This window comes from Taudactylus pleione, unplaced genomic scaffold (assembly GCF_031769625.1).
Source record: "Taudactylus pleione unplaced genomic scaffold, aTauple2 ptg000707l, whole genome shotgun sequence".
NCBI classification, from domain to species: Eukaryota; Metazoa; Chordata; class Amphibia; order Anura; family Myobatrachidae; genus Taudactylus; species Taudactylus pleione.
The window spans coordinates 16014867-16037657 of NW_028285109.1; the positions used below are offsets into that span (position 1 = coordinate 16014867).

The 22791-nt window shown below is 41.4% G+C and overlaps 1 protein-coding gene across 1 annotated transcript in view; it reads right to left on the minus strand.

Moving 5' to 3' along the window:
* The window catches only part of PLEKHD1 (pleckstrin homology and coiled-coil domain containing D1), a 45460-nt gene that overhangs the window by 19176 nt on the left and 3493 nt on the right, over positions 1–22791 (minus strand). The window contains exons 4-11 of the mRNA XM_088456489.1: positions 22318–22394; positions 20692–20783; positions 19307–19359; positions 16700–16794; positions 16059–16152; positions 13850–14022; positions 11182–11314; positions 9844–9988 (exon numbers count right to left, since the gene is read on the minus strand). Coding sequence (XP_088312615.1) covers positions 9844–9988; positions 11182–11314; positions 13850–14022; positions 16059–16152; positions 16700–16794; positions 19307–19359; positions 20692–20783; positions 22318–22394 — 862 coding nt within the window. The remainder of the gene's footprint in view (positions 1–9843; positions 9989–11181; positions 11315–13849; positions 14023–16058; positions 16153–16699; positions 16795–19306; positions 19360–20691; positions 20784–22317; positions 22395–22791) is intronic.

The following is a 22791-nucleotide window of genomic DNA, read 5'->3' on the forward strand; positions in this document are numbered from 1 at the left end:
GCCTCGATAGCCACCCAGACCTTCCCCGCAGCGAAGTTACACCACTGAGCACAATGAGAGAGCTGCGCAGCATAATATTTTTTAAAATCAGGAATACCCAAACCCCCACCCCTGGAAGGCCGCTGAAGCAACTTTAGTCTGAGCCGCGGACGTTTCCGGTTCCATATGAAATATGAGGTTTGGTACTGAAGGAATTTGAACACGTATGGAGGAATGTAGATCGGAAGGGTCTGAAATAGATACAAGAGCCGAGGGAGAACGCTCATCTTAACTGAATTTATTCTACCTATCCAAGAAATAAAATAATTGGACCAGTCATACAAATCAGACTTAATACAATCTAGAAGGCGGGGAAAATTTGCCTGAAACAGCTGATGATGATGATGATGAGTTAAGAAAACACCAAGATATTTCATCTTTTTTTTATGCCAGGTACAAGGGAGCATGGCCTCTAGTGTTTGCTTTAGGGTAGCAGGGATGTAGAAATCAAGAACTTCAGTCTCACTGGAGAGTCTCGAGTAGCTAACAAGATCCGTTCCTTTGAACGAAAATAGTGCAGGCGAACTATGACGTCTCTAGGAGGTTGAGTAGGAGAGGGCTTCGATCGGAGTGCTCTATGGGCTCTATCACATAAACAATCTTCATTTGTAAGAGCTGGGACTAAGTGTTGAAAAAAGTCTTTTAGAAATGACGGTAAGGAGGGACCAAGGACTGATTCTGCTATATTACGGATACGTTAGTTGTTGCGATGAGAACGATCCTCTTGGTCCTCTTGTCTTTCTTTGAGTGTCTCCACCTCGTCATGAAGTCTAGAGAGTTCTTTATCAAGACGATTTTGGGAACGGCATAAGTCATCCGATTTAGATTCCAGCACATCCGTTCTGTTGCCAAGAGATGTCAATTCTGATTTAAATTCTGTTATAGCTTTTGACAGTTCTTGCTTGAATGCAGATTGAACTCCCTCCAATAAACCAGTCATAACCGCTTGAATTTGAGGATCAATGCCAGCTTCGCATGAGCAAGGGGAGGAGGGGGATTCTGGGGGTAATGACGAACTCCGTGAACCCTTGGATTTAGATCTGAAGAAATTTGCAGAGGATGGTGGAGGTTTCTTACCTCTCTGCGACATAGTGAAATAATAAAAAAAATTAAAAAAACTACGGTATAAAAAGTGAGACACAGGGCTCTACAATAATAATCCAGGCAGGTTGGGTGATAATATTAAGCGAACATCTTTAACTCCAGAGATGCACCATCCAAGAGAATCTTAGCCTCAGAAAAAAGGGTGTGAGAGGCTGGCAGAAAATATAATAGCACATGGAGGTTCACTAATTGTGGCTGCAATTAGTACTTGATGTAATTATCACAAAAGACCACAAGAGGGAGTCAGCGTAGAGTAAATGGCAAATATCCACCAGCACAAAAGTAAAAAAATGTCAGAGCAAGCTAAATAGCTGAGATTGATTGAACCTGTTAGGCTAGTGAAAAATAAACTGGGTATGTGTAGATGGTCATACAGGAGCTCCAGACATAGAGAGAAGGGCCAACAGGTCACGTGACAATGGAGCAGGTAAAGCAGTGGTATGTAGAGATGCAATATAATCTCCCCTCAGGGACTCACCACCCTCCCCTTACTCCAGGGAGTCACGGGCAGCAGATATTCCTGTCAGCTAGGGGGTTTCATTGCTAGTATCCCAGCAGCAATAACCAGCAGCAGATGGCCGCCAGAGGCTTCAGGACGCTGGGGCTTCCTCCCAGAGTTGTCTCCCGGGGGTCCCCAGGAGCAGGAACACCAGCCCTGACACAGCAGCGGGGCAGCCGAGGCTAGAGGGCCGGAGAGGGGTCACGCGATGTGCGGCAGGGAGGACTCCGTCGGGCGCCCACCACAGAGATGACGCCGCCGGAAGTCCGCAGCCGCCAGTCTGTGCGCTCCAGTCCCCGGCTCAAGGGGCAGCAGGCCAGCTGCAACCCGCGAAAGCGGCTACTGCGCTTCCCGATTCCGCAGCTCTCACCCGCTGGGCCAGTGACAAGCCAGGGGAAGGTAAGTGAGGGTCTGGAGGTCTCCGCTAACCGGGATGGGGCTATAGAGGCTAGAGTTCCTCTGTGCTGGCCCGGAGCTCCAACGGGATGCGGCTTCCTCCATTAACGGTCAGGCCACGCCCCCAGATTTGGTCGATTTTCATTAATTTTAATACAGTCAAAAATCGTTCGAAGGTCATGAAATCGTTGGTAAAATCGTTCAAATCGTTCATAGTTCGTCTGACAGATCTGACCGTGTGTATGCACCATTAGCCTGATTCAGAGGTGTACGGTGTACGCTTTGTGCTATGATATGCAAAAGCCGCAGGAGGAGTCTTAAGTAGAAAAAAAACACTGCCGGCTTCTCTGATCTGATGATGCGTCCGCAGACGCAGCATCGGATCAACTGCGTGACTATTGGGCATTTGAGTAACCCTCGGGTTACTCAAGATGTCCAGGTAAATCACGCTGCAAGGGCCAGTAAAGATGCATCAAAGGACGCAACCACTGGTTTCGACATGAACAGAAAACAGGGTCGACACCCGTTTTCTGAGACGCTCTGTATTGCCGCCACTTCCCTGCTCCCAAATGGCCAGAGCATGTTAATCATGCTGTAGTTTAGGGGGCATGCGACCATCGTCGCAGACACAGATCTGCACATGCGCAGATCACAAAACATCACAGTTGTGCGTAAACCATCAGGTTTGGGTATAATTCTGAATTAGGCCCTCTGTATGCTTAGATGGGAAAGACTGCTCTGTGCACTGTCTCTACTTTGTCCTCCGGGCACTAGGACCTGCCACAGCTAGAAGCGCGACCTCCGTCCAGACAAAAGCGCTACTGCGCATGCACAGTTCTCAAAGCCTCTTTCTCCTTCTGTCCTGCAGGTTATAGAACGTGCTCCTGAGTATCTCCACATTAACAGAGACTGCGGCTGCTGTACCAAGACCTCATATACCACTGTGTCAGCACTGCTATACTTCATATACATCCCGCTGCCAACACTGCACATATTTGCTCGCAGTTTGTGTGCATGCAGGCGCACCACAAGTACCAACATTACCCTTATACGCTCCTGGCTACAAATGGATATCCTTGCATCCTGTACCTGTGGCACACTGTTTGTCCCTGTGTTATCCTGCACCTGTTTCTACCGGTTAGTAGCCCATTCCCTGGTTTAGTTTATCTGCCATGTGGACTAACCTCCATCACCCACTTCTGCCACCTACTACCATAGTAGAATCTCCAGGTTATGAGCACAGGCACCAGCATGTAAAGATAAACGATGCCAAGAAAAAAGACTGCAGCAACATGGAAAAAGAGGAACTGAGTATGAAAAGTTATTTATTCATACAAAGGAAAATGAATAGTGCAGGAGCTAGTATGAGCTTCAGTAAATTGCACACAACATGGATGTTTGCCATGCAGTTAAAGCAGAAAAAGCTGTGGAAGGATACCAGTGATCTGAATGATAATCCTAACCCAGATGATGTAGATAAAGCCATTGGGACAATAGATTTAGCTGTGGAATAGCATGTATATTTCAAAATCCATAGTAAAACATCAGCATGTGATATGTGGGTGGCTTTCTCTTATGAAGAGAAAGGTTTAATGAGAAGAATTAACCACAGACATACTTTATATGGCACGAAACTGAGTGCATGCAAGAATATGCATGAATATATAAATAAAATGCCGTCTGTCTCTCAGCAATTGATATCGGTAGGCATCCAAGTAGACGAGGAGGAGGTTGCAATGGCAATGCTTCAAAACCTTAGCAAAAGTATAATTTCCTAGTACTGGTTTTATAGTCTTGTTCTATGAAGCTATCAACAGATTATACAGATCGAGCTACTGCAGTTTGAAGTACTCATTCCTGTAGAGACCAATGCTGAGATTTCTATTATGCTGTCAAAAAGTTTAAAACCCAAAAAGCCAATGTATAAATACTTCCAGTGTCACAAGTTAGGACATAAGGCCTCACAGTGCACAGCAAGTGAACCAAGTGGTACTTCATCATACAAGTGTGATAGAAGAAATTAATCAGCATTCAATGTAGCAGACAGTCACTGCAAAGACTGTTGGTATATGGATTCAGGAGCTACGAGGCACTTCAGCCGGACTGAAAGTTGGTTCAAGTCACTAAAGCCATGTGATCATCAGTGGAATAGAAGACAAGAATGCATATGAAATATTGATGTGTCAAGTTAAGTTTTGTTTTATATAACTCCCTTGTGTTTTTGGTTACAGCCAACTTTGCATAGCCCTCAATTTTAACACACCATCTCTGGACATTGCTTATGTGAGAATCCCCTTTATTGCCCAGTTACATCCCTTCAGTCACAAGCATAGATGTAATAGGTTATATAGTCACCTGCACAAAAAGGTTAGTTATTTTTATTATGTTTTATATGAACACCACCTAAATGCTGCCTAGATCAGACTAAAATAAAGATTCCCCACTTTATAGATAGAAAATTAGATGAAATGTGAAATAGTCCTGGCGCAGATAGTGTGCTGGTGTCACTGGTTGCATAAAATTGGATTTTTTTTTTTTTTTTTTAAACGGATTTAGTTTATTTAAATCAGATTTTTTTTTTCTGGATTTAAATAGGATTTTTGATTACATTTTTTTTTTAAGTAAACGTTTTAAATTTTTAAACGTTTAAAAAAATTGATAATAAAAAATCCTATTTAAATCAAATAAATCAGTTTTTTACTTTTTTTTTTTTTAAATCCAATTTTAGGCAACCCTATTTCTCAGTATTCTATGTGTGGATCATAAAAGGTGAAAAGTATTTATAAAAACACATTTATTTTAAAACAAATAATAAGAAATACATGTGTGTAAAATGAATCAAAACATGCAATGCTACACATATAAAATGGTTTTCAATTGATACAATGTTGCATTATTGCACTATTCCAAAGTCCAGTGCAAAGCATGAGAATAAATAAGTAGCTTTAAAAGTTCCTTTAGGGTAAAAGATATTAAGCCAAATAGAAACATTCCGGTCTCTGGGCCTGATACAGCATGGATGCAGATGCATCGGTCGATGGTTTTCCTCTGTGCATGCATTGCATATTCGCTCAGCGGTCGGGTGCGTGCGTCTGCATCCGTGCGTTCCTTGCTAAAGCAGGCCCTCTGTACAGAGTGAAGAAATTGAAAACAGCAGCGCCAATGCATTTCCCCTGTCCTGCAGGCTTCATCAGGGCTGTAGTACACTCACTTCAATGGGCTCCATTCATCAGGAGCCTGACTGGATTATTTCCATTAAGTGATTGTTATCATAGACAGCTTCTTTTCAATAATCAATTGAGTATTGCTCGATGTATGATAAAAGACTAAGGTCTAATTAGGCTAGTCATTTAATACCCTAGCATTGCTTAACATAATAAAAAAACAATTCCGATACTTATATGATAATGCAGATAAAGAAAACAAGGGGTTTAAACAGGCTCTAGCCTTATCTATTTCTTATTTATACATCCCCCGTTGTATCCCTCAGGTGCATGTGTATGTTAATAATGATGTGATGGAAATTAAAGGATACTTTACCTTAGAACAGTGGTCGCCAACCCATAGCTCGCGAGCTACCAGTAGCTCGTGGTCATAATTTCGGTAGTTTGAGGGCAACTATGAGGAAGTAATGAGGAAGTGACCTCTGATGCACGATCCCCTGTGGCATTAAAGAAAACAAGGGGTTTAAACAGGCTCTAGCCTTATATAATTCTTATTTATGCATCCCCTGTTGTATCCCTCTGGTGCATATATTTATGTTAATAACTATGTGATGGAAATTAAAGGATACTTTCATTTAGAACATTTAAGCTGTTGCTCACATGTTCTAGTCTAAAATAAGTATCCTAAATAAAATTGCAATATATGTAACACCACGATTTGATGATACAATATATCATTTATATTATATGATCATCAAATCCTGGTGTTACATATATTGCAATTTTATTTAGGATACTAATTTTAAACTAGAACATGTGAGCAACAGCGTCGCCAACCTTAATTGAGGTGTGAGCTACTTGAGATAAATGAAATCTCCTGAAGAGCTACTAAAATTCTAGAATATAAAATCTGTAGTGTACACATTAAGTGGTCTAGCAACTCACTTTGTAAAAATGCAGGCTCTTATTCTGGAGAATGCCTTGCCTTATCAAGTTAATTAAATCCAGGCAGTGCTGGACAGGAGTCACTCACTGTGTCCATCATGTATTGTGCCACCCAACTACGCCAATCACCTGACGTGCTTCCCCATGGCTTCCCATACGGTGTAGACGCCACAAGGGAGCGCGCATCAGAGGTCACTTCCTCATAGTTGCCCTCGAACTACCGAAGTTATGATCACGAACTACTGGTAGTTCGCGAGCTATGGGTTGGCGACCACTGTTCTAAGGTAAAGTATCCTTTCATTTCCATCACACAGTTATTAACATAAACACATGCGCCTGACGGATACAACGGGGGATGTATAAATAAGAAATATATAAGGCTAGAGCCTGTTTAAACCCCTTGTTTTCTTTATCCGCATTTTCATATAAGGATCACAATTGTTTTTTTTATTATGTTAAGCAATGCTAGAGTGATAAATGACTAGTCTAATTAGACCTTAGTCTTTTATCATACATTAAAAAGCAATACTCAATTGATTATTGAAAAGCGGCTGACTATGATAACAATCACTTAATGGAAATAATCCATAAATGGAGCCCACTGAAGTGAGTGAACTACAGCCCTGATGTAGGACGGGGGGAAACGCGTTGATAAAGCAACTGCCAGAAGTGAAGCCCAAATGCCCATATCCTAGAAGTGAGGTACTGTCAGCCGCCAAGACTGCAGACGGGACTATCTGCAGTGCAGAGGGATAGCGCCAAGCCGCACACCTTAAAGGAAGACTTGGCCATCTGCTAACAACCACCAGTGATTGACCCGTCTGGACCCTAATAGAAGGCACGACACCCACATATCCGGACCTGTGAGAGGTGGGGAAAAGGAGCGGACTTCACCCAGTCAGGCTAACCGGTAAGCTCAGAGATCCTAATAACACAGCATTGTTGTCTTCAATTTCTTCTACTCTGTACAGAGACCAGAATGTTTCTATTTGACTTTACATCTATTACCCTAAATGAACTTTAAAGCTTCTAATATAATCTCATATGCTTTGCACAGGACTTTGGAATAGAGTTATAATGTAACATTGTATCAATTGAAACCCCTTTTTATATGTGTAGCATTGCATGTTTTGATTAATTTTACACGCATGTATTTCTTACTATTTGTTTTAAAATGAATGTGTTTTTTTATAAATACTTTTCACCTTTTATGATTCACACATAGACTACTGACACCAGCACACTATCTGCGCCAGGACTATTCCACATTTCCTCTACAAGCATAGATGTGACTGAAATGGGTATGACATTGCCCATAGTCACATAGACTCAGTTCTGAGGAATGTACAGTGCAAAACCAGACAGGACACTCAAACGGTCATAGGATCTATTCTGCATCATTCTCTCTGTGTATATAGCAGTTGTGTCTCCTACAATACCTGTGTGCATTTATTTTAGCATAAAGGATGACAGACTATGCTTCAGATACATTCGTGAAAGTACAGTACATACAAAGGGAGTAAATAATGACCTTTGTTCTGTACTGTACTTACTGGTGAAAACTGAAAGGGTCACCTACACTAGAGGTGAATGATATACACTACTGCATTACAGGAAAGGTGTCACTTGAGCTTGCAAGCTTAAAACTAGATAAGTCAGTGGGTTCAGGTGGTATAGATCCAAGAGTATTAGAAGAACTAAGAGTAGTGCTTGCAGCGCCATTAACCAGACTTGTTAATCAATCACTGCTCACAGGTGTAATTCCAACTGACTGAATAATGGCAAATGTAGTATCACTACACAGAAAAGCAGCAGCGAACAAAGTGCCAACTACAGATTTATGAGTCTGACTCAGTAGTATGGAAATTATTGGCATCACTCAAGAATAAAAAGATTTGATGAGTATATGGAATCAACCAAAGCAGCACAGGATTACTGGGGGGAGATCCAGTGATTTTCTTTTGAGTCTGTAACTTAAGTGATAGGCCTGTATGAATATAAATTTATTTTACATTAAGCAAGGTATTTAACACAGTGTGCCACAATAATCTAATTCTGAGACTGTAGATTTGGACCATAGATAGTGATATGGATATAGGTTTCTTTAAAGGAGAGAAGACAAAGAGTTGTAAGCTCAGACAAAGGAGTGGTAACTAGTGGAGAACCACATGGCTCAGTCCTGGTTCTCTTGTTGTTTAACCTTTTTGTTTAGTAGTATTACTTGCGGCCAAAACAGGAAGGTAAGTCTTTTTGCAGGCGATACAAAGGGGTATATTTGCTAAACTGCGGCGCATTGCCTTTGAAAAAAACTCTTGCTGTAAATCCTGCGGAAAAAAAAGATTTTTTGTAAATAAATCCAAAGATTTGTAACTTGGTTGATACCCCAGAAGTGGTAAATAAAGGCTTAGCAATGAGTGTTAGTGGCGTGTTTGGTAAGAGCTGGGCCCCGATAGCTAACCAGGGTGCAGGGAACACGGGCCCCTGGGTCCAGGGGGGCCCCGCACCGCACACCCTGCACCCATAGAATCAGGGCCGGATTAAGGGCCACATGGGCCTGGAGCTGAAAATGACTAAGGGCCTATTCTGAGAAGCAGAGGAGGTGTGACCAGTGCTGTGTGGGTGTGACCAGTGCTGTGTGGGCGTGTACACCACAATACTCTCAGCCCCAATGTCTCCCTAAATATGTAAAAGAAAACAAATGCTTAATTTTGTGAGGTAAATAGAAATACAATTTTACTACTTATGATTTATGGCTGACCATATGGAGAGCAGATGGTCAGTCAACATCATGTTGTCATGACAATGGGCCTATTTTTATGTTGAGGCCTGGAGCTGTAGCTCCATCCGCCCCATTGTTAATCTGGCCCTGCATAGAATTACTTACCTCTCCACAGTCCCATGTCGGCGTGAGGGTCGGGCGCTGTAGAAACAACTGGAAAATGGCCGCTGCAGCCATTTTTCCGTCGTTTGCACATGCGCAGTACAGGGAAAAGAAAATGGCCGCGGCGGCCATTTTCCCAGTGACTAGCGCATCCTCTATAGACTCTGGGTGCACTATAGTGCCCAGAGTGTATAATTCCGGCGCTGGCCGCGCACAGCTCAGTGCACTGCCGGCCGCCGGACAGAGAGGAGGAGGCCCGTGTCGGAGACTGCACACGGGTCCCCTCCTCTCTAGAAACGCCCCTGTAGCAATCATCTTTAGATAGCGTTAGCCATTGGGCTACTTTCCACATCATTTACCGGGAGAATGATCCGTAAGATCCCTCATTGGGAATGGCCACCAGCACATGCATAGCAGTCCACTCATGCGTAGTACTGCACCGGGTCCCAAAGAAGAAGAAATCGATAGCATTAGCGATCACTTCTAACTAGAGATGTGCGGTTAGGTTTTACTCGGATATGTTCAGATCTCAAAAACAGCATCGTATTGGCTATCCGGCTGTCACGTGTTTTGGATAGCTAATAAGAGAAATCCGAACTTACCGATAAAAAACGAAGCCGCACATCTCCACTTCTAACACATCGCAAGAACGGGCTCCTATTGAAGCCTCTATCCCTGCATGTGTTTAATGATTCATTCCAGCAATCCATCATTTCTTATTGCTGCGATACGAAATTATAATTTTCCAGTCTAAAACCCAATAATTAATACATTTCATAACGGCTGGTATTTCATGTTCACATGATTATACTCACTCTTCAGGTGACTGACATCTGCTCTCATCTTCTCCCCTTTGTCCTGGTTTAGGATGGCAGAATTCAGGCCCACCTCCAGCCTCCTCAGAGCCTCCTCTGCTTCATGTAGCCTCCTCTCTAGATCCAACTGCACTTTCACCTGCAGCTGAGAAAGCAACAGAGATATTTGCTAAACTGTGAATTATCTCTATATACAATAACCACCAGGAGTGCAGGGAATAGCCCGGGGCTCCACCCCAGCCCTTGGTTATCTGCGGGAGGAGGGGGGGGGGGCTTGTTGGGGAGGTCCCCACTTTCTGTGGAAATCCCAGGGCTGGGGTGACCAGTTGGGGCTGGTTAATGTGATGGTAGATTGACCCTGTGGATGTGTGTCCCCCCGCTATGGCATTACCCCCAGATTGGTTGAGCTTGATGCTGGTTACTGTAAACCCCATGCCATTTTCCCCCGAATTTCCAGTACCAGAACGGACTCAGAGGTCCAGTGATGGTTATGCTTTTGGTAGGGGGGGAAGCTACGCTGAGTGTTTTAAAATTTTTAACCCTTTATTCATACAGGTCACACACAAAAGCACTGCACAGAACTGACTGATCTGTGCAGTGCTTTGGCAGAACACGCAGCTCACAGGCAGGTCTATTGATTTCCTCTATTTTGCTCCATGTTCTATAGGGTTTTGAAACATGGTTCTTAGTAAATCTGTGAGTTGTATTCACATCTATGGAAAGTACTCACGGGTTGGTTTGATGGTCTATTAACTTCTATTTGAGTGTTTTGACATCTATTTCTGTGCAGGATCATGTTTTTGCACACGTGCTTGTCTTTAGTAAATCTCCAAGTTGCAAATTCAGTGGATACAATCTCGGCCAGACAGGATTCTTCATTTTAACATGCAAGGAAACCAATAGATTCCAGCACTCTGCTCGGAATCTATGGGTTCAAGCGTGTTGACCCCTGGTTTACTGTGCGGGGAAAATGCTGATTAATTGATTTGCACCAGGAGTGAAACCCAGATCTGTTGCCCGCGCAGTAAACCCCATACCTAATTGAATGCCCCCTTAATTTGTAAGTAGAGGAAAGCTTGGACAGACAAGAAGTTAAAGATCTCCAAAGTTTTGCATCTTTGGATTGATTCAACTGCTATTTGTGGTCTTAGGGGTATATTTACTAAAGTGTGGGTTTTTAGAAGTGGAGTTTTTGCCCACAGCAACCAATCAGATTCTAGCTATTATCTTCTAGAAGGTGCTAGATAAATGATAAGTAGAATCTGATTGGTTACTATGGGCAACAACACCACTTCAAAAAACCAGCAGGTTTACCCCTTAAGTTTGTATCTTTTCTACCTTCAACTCCCGCTCGGTTTGTTCCTTCTCAGCAGTTAGCTCAGTTAAGGAGTTCTGCAGGGCCTGAGACTCAGAAACATAGAATGCCCGCTCCTCCTCCAGCACTTTAAATCGCTCCTCATTTTCCTTCATCCTGGGGAAGCAGGATATAAAGGATAAAAGACACATTACTAAGGTAATTTCAATTCACCCTGTCATTAACAAGTTTTCATATGTACTGTATACTTGTATTTTTATCTGCAAAACTGAGTGTCACCGGCTGTTTATTCCTCAGAGCCCCCACTCACATTCAGTGGCTCGAACATGTTAATGACTCCTTCACGTGCAAACAAATAGTATATACTATACAGAGAGCCATTGTTCAAATATATTTGGCAAGGTCTGATAAACATGGCTTGAACATCCCACCACTTCATTGCTTCTGACCTAAGGCATACTGACTTCAAGCAGTAATCCCATGAAAACATTTCTCCTTGGTTTGAATTTTTCAAGCTGCTATTAAGGATTTATAATTCCATAGAGTGCCATTGGCTACCATGGCAACCACAGTCATGTGGCCAAGTCAAAGAGGTTTTGGAACGCCCCTCTGAGCTCTATCTGCATGTTGACATCCCACTTCCATCTCCCCCTGCCATCACATGACATGCTCAGAGCTGTGTGTACCATTGTGTGTGTCTGGCAGCTATACTCTTTTCCCTCCAGAGAGGTGTTGAAAGTAGATAATAATTTGTAGGAAGATAGCTAAAACAGTTAATTAACTTGTTACTTATATAAATAAAAAAAATGGTGTACTTGCTGCTTTGACTCCACAATTGCAATAACTGTGAAATCTCATCAGCCAATAACTACCACCTATACCTGAAATACATGTCACCCTGTTAGCAGCCTCCTCCATTTGGGCTTTCCGGATGGATATTGACAGTAGAGGTAATTAACAATATTGTGGGCCTGCAGCATTAATGCGGTTATGTAACATAATGCACATTTGTGTCTGGTGGTCTTCCCTGTATGGTAAGGAATATGGGGCCTAGCACATCACAACAGATGGAGGTGCCGAATTTTTCTTTTTGATGGTAGCTGGGAAAATGAGCCATTCTTTGCAAAATGCAGACAAGCCACTAAAATGAGTCTCATATCGCAGGCAAATGAATAATTGTGATGCAGGGTGAGATGTTTAAATGTGCTTCAAGGATGCAGATCAAATCCTCATTGGTTTAGTGTGTGGCTGCAGTCTTTTATGCTGTCCATGATGGGTCTGGAATGCCGGCACTCAGGATCCCGGCGGTCAAAATCCCGGTGCAGGCAACCCAACAGGGTTAGGATACCGACACTTGTTGGTAGGTATCCTAACCCTCCCCCTCTCCGTGCCCTAACCGGTGCCTGAACCTAACCTCCTCCCCCTAGTGCCTAAATCTAACATCCCCACCCTGCACCCTAAACCTAACCCTCCACCCTAGTGCCTAACCCCTAACCCTCCCCCCAACCCCGCTACTTAGCTTCTGGATGCCAGCGACAGAATTCTGACAGGAGTCGGGATTCCGGCGCCGGTATTCTAAGCGCCGTCATTCCGTGCCGGGATACTGAACGTATCCCATCCTGCCCACGTAACTTGACTTGATATTTACTTATTCTCAGAGGATTGATTTAGTTAAGCAGTATTTGTGTGAACGATAAACTCCTACTGACATGAATTGTGTGTGTTGCACTAATGCTTTTAATGTGCAAGACATGTAAGCTAATCTAAAAATGGAAACCACTCTACAATCAACACATTCCCACTTGTGTTCGGGTGCATAGCTGCTATGTTTTCTTCTCCTAATGCTTTCTGAGCCATTAGCTTTAATTTGCTTAAAGTTTATGCTCTGGGGAAGCCTAGGCAACCTCCAATGACCTTCCAAAGGCAAAGAAACCCAACATGCCATTCACATTCACTGGTGTTTTTAATACAAAGCAAACGCCTTTGAGTATAAGGCCTAGTGCATTCCGTCCAGTCCCTAACCCTCAAGCATTCCTTATTATATAATCCTTATTATCTGATCTATTAATTACATATCTCACTTAACAAATGTGTTACGAATCTACTTGTACATTTATATTTTATGCTTTGATGTTTAAAGGGTTCATTTTCTAAATGACAAAGTGACCTATTGTGCACCTGTCCTGTCAGTGTGAGGGACAGTATCATATTTATATTTGATACTTCTCTGTTACTGTTAGGCTGGGAACACGAGACTTTTCATTAACGATTTGGCTGATTCCAACGCATCGGAACGACAAATCGTTGAAATCGTCACATGTGTATGGACTATGTGTGCTCCTGCAGAGTCTTCAGGTCATCCCTACATGCAGTTCAATCTGACAATCTCGTTAACGATTTCCCGTAAATCGTGCAGTGTGTTAGCACTACCGGATGACCAGACGATTTATTAACATTATATAGTTAACGATCTAACCACCAAACGATGCACAATATATCATTTAGTCGTTTGGAAGATTGCACAGTGTGTATGCACTAGATCGTTTGTCCGGGAGTTCAAAGGAAATCTAGACAACCATCGCATCGTTTGCAAGTCGTCTAGTGTGAACCTAGCTTTAAGGAGTGTTGCACCATATAGCACCAGAGCCTTTGTGCATTCATGTGTCCTGTGCAAAAGCAGGACTGCCCCACCTGTTCTCGGCTTGAAGCTTCTCCTCTAGTAACGTCTGCATCTTGCTCTCAATCTGCTGGAGGTTGCCGTGGAGACCCTGTCTGGGATGTTCACTGTAATTATCTGCTGCCTGGGAGTGATTCCGACTGGCTTCCATTATGGCTATAGTCCTCTGCTTCTCTACAGACAGCTCCTGAAATGTACAGATGTATATGCGATTCATTTGCATGTGATTTCATAGAGACACAGCACCTATATCAAATGTACAGACTATACATGCGGAAAGGAGAAGCCACCTGTCTGCATGTTAGCATAGAGCGACTATCTTATACATATATTTTCTGATGCATATATCAGCTTATGGTAGAGAGCATAGGAAATGACAAATATTTAAATAAGCCAGTTTCAAACTTTAGGGGTATATTTACTAAAGTGAGAGTTTTTAGAAGTGAAGATGTTGCCCATAGCAATCAATCAGATTGTAGCTATTATCTTCTAGAAGGTGCTAGTTAACTGTTAAGTAGAATCTGATTGGTTTCTATGGACAACATCTCCACTTCTAAAAACTCTCACTTTAGTAAATATACCCCTAAAGTTTGAAACTGGCTTATTTAAATATTTGTCATTTCCTATGCTCTTAGTTTTTAAACTTTTAAAGGGGTATTCAATATGGGAGCGATAACATCGTTTTTGCGTTAATATCGCACTTTTGACGTCATTATTGCAGGTTTGACTTTTACACCGTATTCAATTTCAAAGACTTATCGCAGTTTTGAAAAGTCTTTGATAAAAAACGGGGATAACTTTTCACCATTGAATAGGTGTTGAAAAAAAGTGCAGAATTGGGGTTTAGGGGTGCAGGCTTAAAAAAAATAGCCTGCACCCCTGGGAATGACATTTAAAAATGAACTGTGTCAAAAAAAGTTTAAAAAAAAAATAGGGACACCCCAAAATATTCATTTAAAAATTGGGGTGAAAAAAAAAAATTGGAAAAAATTGTTTAACAATAGGGAAATAGGTTCAGGGCTATTCTGCAAGTATGCGGCAGGTGTTTTCTAGAATAGAATTATAGCGGCAGGTGCACAAATGCAGAATTTTTAAAAACTTACTTTAGGGACATAAAAATATGCTAGTACCCATTTTCATGTACCCCAAAATTTGATGGGACCACTTAAAAAAATGAAAAAAATAACCTAAGTGCTCTTCTGCATCACTTCTTCAATGTCGGAAAAAAACACCTGCTGCGGCTATTTAAATCCCCGATTTTCAATTAAAGGCTAAAACGGGGGTACCCATAGTGTCCCCCCTATGTTTTTACTACTTTAGGGGGGTCTTACAATTTTTTTAAGGAAAAATTCGTAACTTTACGCAAATCCAACTTCGGAGTTTCCCGTTTTCGTTAAATTTATATTGAATACGGGTATAAGCGGGAGCGCGCCCGATACTTTAACGCAGGTAAAAACTCTGATATGAAACGTTAACTTCGACAGTGAAGTTAACGTTTCATATTGAATACCCCTCTAAGCTGTGTAGTCTATTAGGAGTCCAACAGGTCCATATACAATATACATTGGTACCACATACTTTGCACCCAGTTGCATTGTATGGGCTGTCTCCATTCCGACCATACACAGTGGTCCTGCCCACCCATGCGCGGTGACTCATTGCATATGTATTAGGCAGCATCTGCTAAATATGAATATTTACTAATTATACTGTATAATTAAACTATTCATTTATTTAAATTTAAAGTATTTATAATTCACTGCAGAATACATTTAAGACTGTAGCATTCTATGTTATGCTGTTTTGTTTTATATTTATTGCTTTAATTATAATTAGAGAAGTGTAACAAGATTATACATGATATTCACATAATTCTTATGAATATAAAAAACAAAAACAAACCAGCACCACTTATTACTACACTGCGGTCACTGTGAAATCAGTGTAACAATAAGGAAAATACACCCCAGACGTTGGTAGAGGTCTTGGTAATAATGGAGGCTCTGAAGGAGTTCCTGCCATTCTGTTCATCATGGTACATTATATGCTTTAGAATACAATTCATTTAGTCTATTATGAGGCATACCCAAATCTTTGGGGCTTTATGAATTATATTTTCCCTAGCTTTCTGCCACTTAAACCAGAAATAAAGACTCTGGAAGGTCAGTTCTAAAAATTATGACCACTAAATTAATTGTTCCAAAGTTCAAGTCAAGTACTTACCTCCATTGTCCTCTGTAGGTGTTGTGTGAGGCTGCACAGTTCCTTCTTCTCTTCTCCTACTCCCTGCAGACAGTGGACAGTCATCTCTAGCTCCCTGAGTATGGGAGGGTGAAAGGAGAGAGAGGAAGAGAGTGGTTGGGGAGGGGGGGGGGGGGGGTATGGATAGAGAGGGAGGGGGGGCAGTGGTTAAGTAATAGTGATGTACAATATTGTTTAAAAAACACACCAAATATAGAGGTAATGATATTGTCATGATATTTTGATGATACCAGATATTAACACAAACAGATATAAAAAGTGAGATATAGAAAATGGGAAAATGCAACTGGGCAGTAACCTGTAAACAGTGCCTCCCAATGCTGGCCATGGACTATCTCTCTCCAGGGGCTTGTGCATTTATGAGCACCACCATGACAAGGATAGAAGGTAGTATGGTCCCAAAATAGTACTGCTCAGGTGTAGGCCACACACTGTCAGTGGCATTGGGCTCAGCTAAACTCTCTTTTCATGGAGATCCAGCAATAGCTATTTTTCCCTTTGGCACTCCTGCTTCCTCTGAATACTTATTTCCTAGTTCTGCCTGCATGGCTGATTTATACATACTATACTACAGATATGATTGTATGAATAAGCTACTTAACTGCTTGATCTGCTCTTGCTCCAATCTGAGCTCCTGCACAAGTTCCTCAAACCGGTTCTTTTCAGACTCCAGGATCTGGTTTAACCTCTCCAACTCCTACAGACAGATTGTCACCAACAAACAAGTGTCAGTGATGATTGGATGTGCTAAACATTTTTATCCTAAAATCTATTTTATTAGCAGACACTAAATATATAGAATTAAAGGAACATACTACAATCTAGGCCCAGGTGTGGTATTGCTATAGAAATTGAGAGAATTGAGTGCCATTTAAAACAAGTTGGATATATGGACTCAATATTTGTATCATATCATGACAGTGCCACAGACAGCCCTGTCTTCATACAATCACACAAGTTGCCAGGTCGCTGCCACCCACAAAGTCAGAACACACATCTCCTGCTGTAAGCATTCAGACTGCTGGTTTTCATGGACAGTTGAGACCAATTGAAATAGACACACTTAGGGGGAGGGGCATTCAAGTGTTCGGCTGCGCACATCACCACTAATTACGGTAGCCTAACATAGCAGATTTTCCACTCTCTATGGGTTGTAAGGGCAAATCAGTGATGTTTGTGTCTGCAAGATTTCTGAGAGACCGCGCAAATGCCGCAAGTTAAATATCCTCTTTAGAGTATCTCATGAGTGTTTTTAACTGTATTTTATTAAAGCTGTGGGGTAACTTTACTAAAGTGAGAGTTCTTAGAAGTGGAGATGCTGCTCATAGCAACCAATCAGAATCTAGCTATTATTTTCTAGAAGGTGCTAGTTAAATGTTAAGTACAATCTGATTGGTTGCTATGGGCAACATCTCCACTTCTAGAAACTCTCACTTTAGTAAGTACACACCTATGTCTTATTGGCAAAACTTTAGATATTTTTATTCTGCCATATTACCAATATGGAGTTCTAGGTAATACAGATTGGGTATTAGCACTGTTCATATTTTCCGTGCATCCTTTTAGTGTTCTGTCATTAGGCAAAATTGACTCCAGAGAAGTTATACTGAGCTGTATCAATGCCATGTGCTGCCTTCACATATTGGTGGCAGGCCAACCTCTGATATTTAAAAAAAATAAAATGTAATTGTACAATAAAAGTTTTTTATTGAAATCACCAGAATCAATAACACAGGGTGTAAAGCATCCTCATAAAACATAGTACAGATGACATCGAATAAAATAGACAAAAGCAAGTTAACCACATTGAGGTGAACAAAACAAAAACAACATAGGCACCAATTTCTCAGGACGAGTAGTGATAAAAATGACAAGAAAAGAAGGGGAAAATAAAATGAGAGGATTTAGAGGGGGGGAAAAAAGAGACAGAGGGAAAAAAGATGGACGGGGGAACCACCCAAGAAGAAGATTGATGAAGTAAAGAGGTTGCTAAGCGTATTAGGGACCACCCTGGACATTATTAAGGTAGGAGGGAGAATCTTTAAACTGGAGCCATGGACTCCAGATTGCACTAAACTCTCTAAATTTAGCAGCTCCGGTCATCATAAGGTTGTCCATAATCGTATAGAACTCCAGTCTTGTGAACAACTCTACTATGGTAAGGGGAGTCGTGAATCTCCAATGAACTGTAATTACAGCTTTTAAATGTTTAATTTGTGTAATTTGCCCCTTTTAAATGTTTCAGGAGTGACTTTTTTACAAGACTACACAGGGCCGGTAATCTAATTGAGAAGCCAAAAAAACGGGTTCCTAATTGACTTCCGGGCCCAACATCTCTTTAGACAGAGATATTACTAAATTCTATAAGGGGCATAGTGTTACACAGTCTCATCAGAAGTGGAGCAGGGTGCCAACAGCTGAGGCACATCGCCAACAAGTGGCAGGAACCCCTGTGTACATTTTAGCGTGCACCAAAGGGCATCAATACCAGCTGGTAAGGACCTTAAACTGAGTCTCCACTACTGAGTAACTAACAGAGGATGACATGGTGATTGGCATTTAATTTTTAGCCTAAATATATGTTAAAGAGCTTTACATAGAATTTTTATTTGGGCATAGCAGTGGACGATCCAGGACTAGTTCATTTCTGCATTAAGATAAACTTTCGAAACATCTCTTTTTATATGTTAAAGTCATTTGAATTTCCATCTACGCAGTATCTTTAAGTTATTATTGATATCCTGTAACATGTAAAACAGTGTACTGTCAGATAGACAATCTGGCAAATTTAACTTTCTGTTATTTTACTGACAGAACGCAAAGAAAGGTTATAAATAATATTACTGATTTGTCTACATAACTGATTGTCTAACTGGAATGGAAATGATTTATTGAGCTTTCCTACCCAAAGCACAAAGACACTCAGTGACATCTGCCTTATTACACTACTGGGGTAATTCCCGCATGTATGTGATATAAGACATCTCATGATAGCATCAGGAAATAACTAGGGAAACTATGACAACACTGGGGCACAGCATAGCAATGCTAGTGAAGTGACATTCTTATGCACTGGGCCAGCCTGGTGTGTGGGAAACAATATACTGGTCACATATATTAGGGACCACAATGGTCATCTATGAACAAACCCATCTTAGACCAACAATGGATATAAGGTGCTATTCCTTTAGCTTGCCACAGTATGTTACCTCTTTCTGTTCTCGCTGCGAGCAGAGCTCCTCTGTTTCCTCCATCAGTTTATCTGCAGAAAGATAACATGAGAAGTAAGTGTACAAGCAAAGTTGGACTTATTTGCGTCCATAAAATGCAGACACACAACTATTACGCATATATGCTGGGAGAATGCATCTGACGGCTAAAAGAATTATGATATGGTATTCAGTGTATCATCATGCTGCTATTACTCCAGTCATCATAATTTTGATGATGGAGGCTGGTTTTTAAATGTAGTTTAAAAATAAAAATAAATGTTCTAAAAAAAATTATTGCAGAGCAACTTTCCCACACTCTGACCACTCAGGGGGGAGTCGTTCGGTATTGATTAGAACTGGGCTGGCCGCTATTGTGTGTACATGCTTTTGCTGTACACTGTCTGCACGTACTTGTCCATCCCTCTACATCCTGTGGAAGGAATTGCAAAGTGAATCTGCACCTGGACATACAGTAGGCGTACACATTATTTGTTAGCATGTGCGGTACGACATATTACTCTTATCAAACAGAGCCTTGGAGGGCTACAACTTGCCTCCCGGGCTATGAATTGAACAACCCTAACTTAAATGTTAATGCAGTCTTGTTCCTTATTGCAGAAACTTATGCTGAGTGTCTTCACTGTGCATGCGCTGGCCCCCAAAATGCACACAATATATAAGGCCCTGGGAGGATGGACTGCGCCACAGCCACAGATTTTGCTATATAGCCTGGTGGTAACATAGTGCTCTCTGTTATCATGCAATCCAGCCCAGGTTGTCTTGCACTGGGACTACCTGAGCTTTTGCAGTGGGGGAGCATAATAGCTATTTAATACCTAATCATTTTTGCGGAGTAGGAATAACCCTGCATGGTAAGGGACACATCTGAAAATACACCATCTCCTCCCTTTTATCTCGGACCGACAAGCGTTTTATCTGACAGCCTGATATCGTGAGATAACTCACAGTGTATGGGCCAGGAATTTGCACTCATCCCCAGGGGAGGAGACATATCCCCATTTCTTCCATGTGAAGGAACAAGGAAATGTCCGTCAGTCAGCTGCGACTGGGCATACACTTTCCAATGCGGCCAACTTTCACTTTGAAAATATCAGATGGAACGGGCATGCTGGACATCCGGCATGCCCGACTGATCAATATGTTCTTATTGATTCCCCTGTATACACTGTGCAATTATCTGGCCCGGGCGGATATAGATTATGCCCAGAATAAGTAGACATTTATTTTATGTTACTATTTAACATGCAAAGAATATACATAATGTGATCCACATATCATGGTAAATGATGTATGTTGTGGTTTATTGTACATTGTATTATATACAGAAGAGAACACCCTCTAATTGTTAGAAAGACACTAACCAAAATATTCCTGCCTCTCCTTAGCTAGCTGCAGACCCTGGGCCTCCAGACTCCCGATCATAGCCTCTCCCAGCTGGGCATTCTGCCATGTCCTGGGGGTGAAGGAATACATAATACAATTAGAACATTGTTTCGGCCACTCCTCCATTCACATTAATGTAACTGCTGTCAGGCAACGTATACAGCGGAGGCGATGTAATAATCAGTGATAAAGGACATTCTCTCTTGTATATGTAATTTTTTAGAATTTTTTTTAGGTTTGCCTTTTTTTAATATGGAAAGCAAATATATATATAAAAATGTGCAGCTTGTAGTTTCAGATCAAATGATTAATCATTAGTGCTGTAACTATTAAAAAATCAATGTCAATACAAAGTGGCAGATCATAGAAACATTGTATGATCAGGTCAGACAACAATTTGCCAAACATCCCTCAGTTTTCTGTATCTCATTTAGGGCCACATTCAATTCGCTGCAAAAAGTTTTTACCGATGCTATTAGCCACAGCTTTTCGCACGGGTCCATAATCAAAAGCTGCGAGACGTTTTCACTATCTCAGAGCAGGAGATATGTTGTGCACAACCCTTATTTTTGGCTAAAAAAAGTGGGGACTGGGTTTAGAACCCCTTGGACACACCCCTTAATGACTAATTAGGCAAATATAATTATTTAATTGGCTTAATTCGGCCAATAATGAGATGTAATTTTGGGGTTAAAATGTAAAATGGGTCTAAAGTAGTGGGATTGGTATTTGGGGGGTCTATGACTGGGACAGGTGTTTTTAGGACTGTCTGACAGTGTATTTTTAACATTTTTTAAATATGCAGTTTTATGATACAAACAAATATATGTACCCCCATTTTAATGTACCCCCAATAGCTTTCTATCATTTTTTCACTGTTACAGAAAAATGCATACTATATAACAGCCACTTGCCACAATGTAAGAACCCTAAACCCTTTGATTATGTTCATTAACAGACTTCTATCCTGTTACCCAGGATTAGTTGGCCTTTTTTTTCGCTGCTGACAGCATGGGGAATTTTCACACGAAAACCGCATGGCGTCTTTTGCAACAGAATAGTGCAAATAACTGGAGTGCACCTACGTGCGAAAAGAGGCAGATTCGGGCAAACGGTTTACACATGCGAAAACTTGAACATTTGTGCTTGCGTGGGTTTCTCCCCACAATCCAAAAATATACTGGTAGGTTAATTGACTCCCAACACAAATTAACCCTAGTGTGTGTGTAAGCATGTGATAGGGAATAGAGTGTAAGCTCCACTGGGGCAGGGACTAATGTGAATGGCCAAATATTCTCTGTAAAGCGCTATATAAATAACTGGCAATAAATAAGTCCTAATTATAACAACTGTCCCATAGGAGGGTCATTTAACGTTTTTGAGATCTATATACAGATGTTCACATATAAGCTCAGTTTTTTCATATCAATTTTAATGTAATAAATGTGATATCATTATTCTGTGACACATCCGTTTCTAATAATGTATTATAATTTACTAATTAGCACTGGTTTCCACGTCATTGCATACTCGGTAGGATATGTCCCCGTGATTCTACTCCTTTCACAATTTCCATTTGGCAGAATGCATACTCTCGTACTTACACTTTGCCAGATTCATGCAGCATTTCCAGCCACTGACTTTGCTCAATCTCGGACTCTGCTGCCAGCAAGATGTTCCCCTGCAGAGTGGAAAGAGAGCTGCAGTCCTATGAGGCCGGGTAATATACAGCGTTATGTGATGGCGATGTTCTAGCAAGAAACCTCTGGGCTCAGACTGAACATCAATCCATTGTTACAGGGCAAGCACGGTCCGTAAATATATATAAGTTCTATTGACTATTCCATGGGCACCTGGAAGAATGTTTTATGAGAACTACATTAGTTCCTGGGACTTGCTGGCTACTTGTGGATGGTTCTGCATCTAGCATTAAATGTAGAGCACACATGAAGCATAGAAAAAGAGAAGACCATCATGGGACTACAATCTTAGAACATATACACTATTAGGAACATAAAAGGGCATTATAAGTGCCAGGGAACGGTAGTACATGATAGGTTATGCCCCCCCAAGAGATT